At 56.6% G+C, this 2513-nt stretch overlaps 1 protein-coding gene across 1 annotated transcript; it reads left to right on the forward strand.

The window, feature by feature from the left end:
• Positions 1-4: 4 nt before the first annotated feature.
• LOC122545459 (sodium/potassium-transporting ATPase subunit alpha-2-like) lies at positions 5-2344 on the forward strand (the record flags this gene model as incomplete). The annotated part of the gene is made up of 3 exons (XM_043684476.1): positions 5-151; positions 1811-1979; positions 2138-2344. Coding segments are annotated over 3 exons (523 nt in total), but the record flags the coding sequence as incomplete, so codon positions are not given.
• Positions 2345-2513: the final 169 nt, after the last annotated feature.

Here is a 2513-nt window from a genome sequence, read left to right on the forward strand (position 1 = left end):
GGATGCCAAGGCCTGCGTGATCCACGGGACTGACCTGAAGGACATGAGCCAGGTGGAGCTGGACCAGATCCTGGCCAATCACACTGAGATCGTCTTCGCTCGCACCTCCCCCCAGCAGAAGCTGATCATCGTGGAGGGCTGTCAGAGGCAGGTGGGTCCCGAACTGCATGGGGGTGGGGTGGGGGGGCGTTTGCCCCGTCGCCCCTCCCTCCCCTCCCTAACACGCCAGACTGGGACAGAGCGAGTGCTCTTCCGGAATGCGCAATTCCACGGGAGCCGCAGAGAGGGGCAGCCGCAGACACCTTGCTAATGTGCCGGGGTACCTCGAGCCCAGACCGTGTGGGAACAGTCCCTTCGGCCCAACACCGGCCCTCCGAAGAGTTCCAACACAGACCCATTCCCCCATCTTATTCTCCCACTGACCCATACAACCCAATGCCAGGGTCGCTGGGTAGGTCATTATTACTACACCATTGTGGTGCCACTCACAGAGGGCAGTTACTGGCCACACCGTTCCTGCTCGGAATGGCATAACGCCGCAGACCGAGTGATGGCAAATGGGACTTGGGTAGTGGGTCAGTGCAGACTTAATGGACAGAAGGGCCGATCCTGTGCTCTGTCTCCTCAGGAGTTTAATTTGGATAAATGCAGCATTTTGGGAAAGCAAATCTTAGCAGGACTTATCCACTTAATGGTAAGGTCCTAGGGAGTGTTGCTGACCAAAGAGACCATGGAGTGCAGGCTCATAGCTCCTTGAAAGTGGAGTCGCAGGTAGATAGGATAATGAAGAAGGTGTTTAGTATGCTTTCCTTTATTGGTCAGAGTATTGAGGACAGGAGTTGGGAGGTCATGTTGCAGCCTGTACAGGACATTGGTTAGGCCACTGTTGGAATATTGTGTGCAATTCTGGTCTCCTTCCTATCGGAAAGATGTTGTCAAACTTGAAAGGGTTCAGAAAAGATTTACAAGGATGTTGCCAGGGTTGGAGGGTTTGAGATACAGGGAGAGGCTGAACAGGCTGGGGCTGTTTTCCCTGGAGCATCGGAGACTGAGGGATGACCTTATAGAGGTTTATAAAATCATGAGGGGCATGGATAGGATAAATAGACAAAGTCTTTTCCCTGGGGTGGGGGAGTCCAGAACTAGAGGGGCATAGGTTTAGGGTGAGAGGGGAAAGATATAAAAGGGACCTAAGGGGCAACATTTTCACCCAGAGGGTGGTACGTGTATGGAATGAGCTGCCAGAGGATGTGGTGGAGGCTGGTACAATTACAACATTTAAGAGGCATTTGGATGGGTATATGAATAGGAAGGCTTTGGAGGGATATGGGCCGGGTGCTGGCAGGTGGGACTAGATTGGGTTGGGATATCTGGCTGGCATGGACGGGTTGGGCCGAAGGGTCTGATTTCGCGCTGTGACCGCATGACTCCGTTTCTACGACAGTTGGTCACGCTCACCCTTCGACCTTTTCGTTTGTGTCAGGAATATCCCAGAATTGTGACTTCAATCCAAAGTACACTGACAGCCACAGTCATGTTCGAACTCCCGCCCTCCAAGGATTTGTCGGTGCAGTGACTCACAGTCAGCTCCCCGTCCCGCCCTGGGGATTGTACTCTGCCCTCCTCCCCCCTTCACCGGACTATCCCAAATAGTTTGCGAGTCTGAGCGAACGCAATCGGCCCCCGGCTGACCAGAGGCTGTTGCTAGTCGACAGTCTTCAGGGTAGCCTCCCCCAAGGCTGCCCTCTGGTGCCGGCCGCGCGAGTGCGCCGAGCGTCCCTTCTCCTGACTGATGGCCTCCTGCCCGCAGGGCGCCATCGTGGCCGTCACGGGAGACGGGGTCAACGACTCCCCCGCCCTGAAGAAGGCCGACATCGGCGTCGCCATGGGGATCTCGGGCTCCGACGTCTCCAAGCAAGCGGCCGACATGATCTTGTTAGACGACAATTTCGCCTCAATCGTGACGGGGGTGGAAGAAGGTGAGGGGAGGGCGTGCTGGGTTGGGGAGGCTGGGTGGGGTGGAGACTCTGTGGCGTTCCCAGCGGGGTGGTGCTCCCTCCCTCTCCCCCCAGCGCGGGCCGTCCGCGTCCTGCCCCTTGGTGATGCCAGTGTGTCTGCTCACCACTTCCCCCTGCAGGCCGCCTGATATTCGACAACCTGAAGAAGTCGATCGCCTACACCCTGACCAGCAACATCCCCGAAATCACCCCGTTCCTCCTCTTCATCGTGGCAAACATCCCCCTGCCCCTGGGCACGGTCACCATCCTCTGCATTGACCTGGGCACCGACATGGTGAGTGATGGGGAGAGCGAGCTGGGCTGGGGGGGCTTCCACGCAGAGGGTGGTACGCATGTGGAATGAGCTGGCTGAGGAAGTGGTGGAGGCTGGTACAATCACAGCAGAAGACAGAGGGTGGTGGTGGAGGGTTGTTTTTCAGACTGGAGGCCTGTGACCAGTGGAGTGCCACAAGGATTGGTGCTGGGCCCACTACTTTTTCATAATTTACATAAATG

The sequence above is a fragment of the Chiloscyllium plagiosum genome, unplaced genomic scaffold, assembly GCF_004010195.1.
Source record: "Chiloscyllium plagiosum isolate BGI_BamShark_2017 unplaced genomic scaffold, ASM401019v2 scaf_28888, whole genome shotgun sequence".
In the NCBI taxonomy this organism is placed as follows: Eukaryota; Metazoa; Chordata; class Chondrichthyes; order Orectolobiformes; family Hemiscylliidae; genus Chiloscyllium; species Chiloscyllium plagiosum.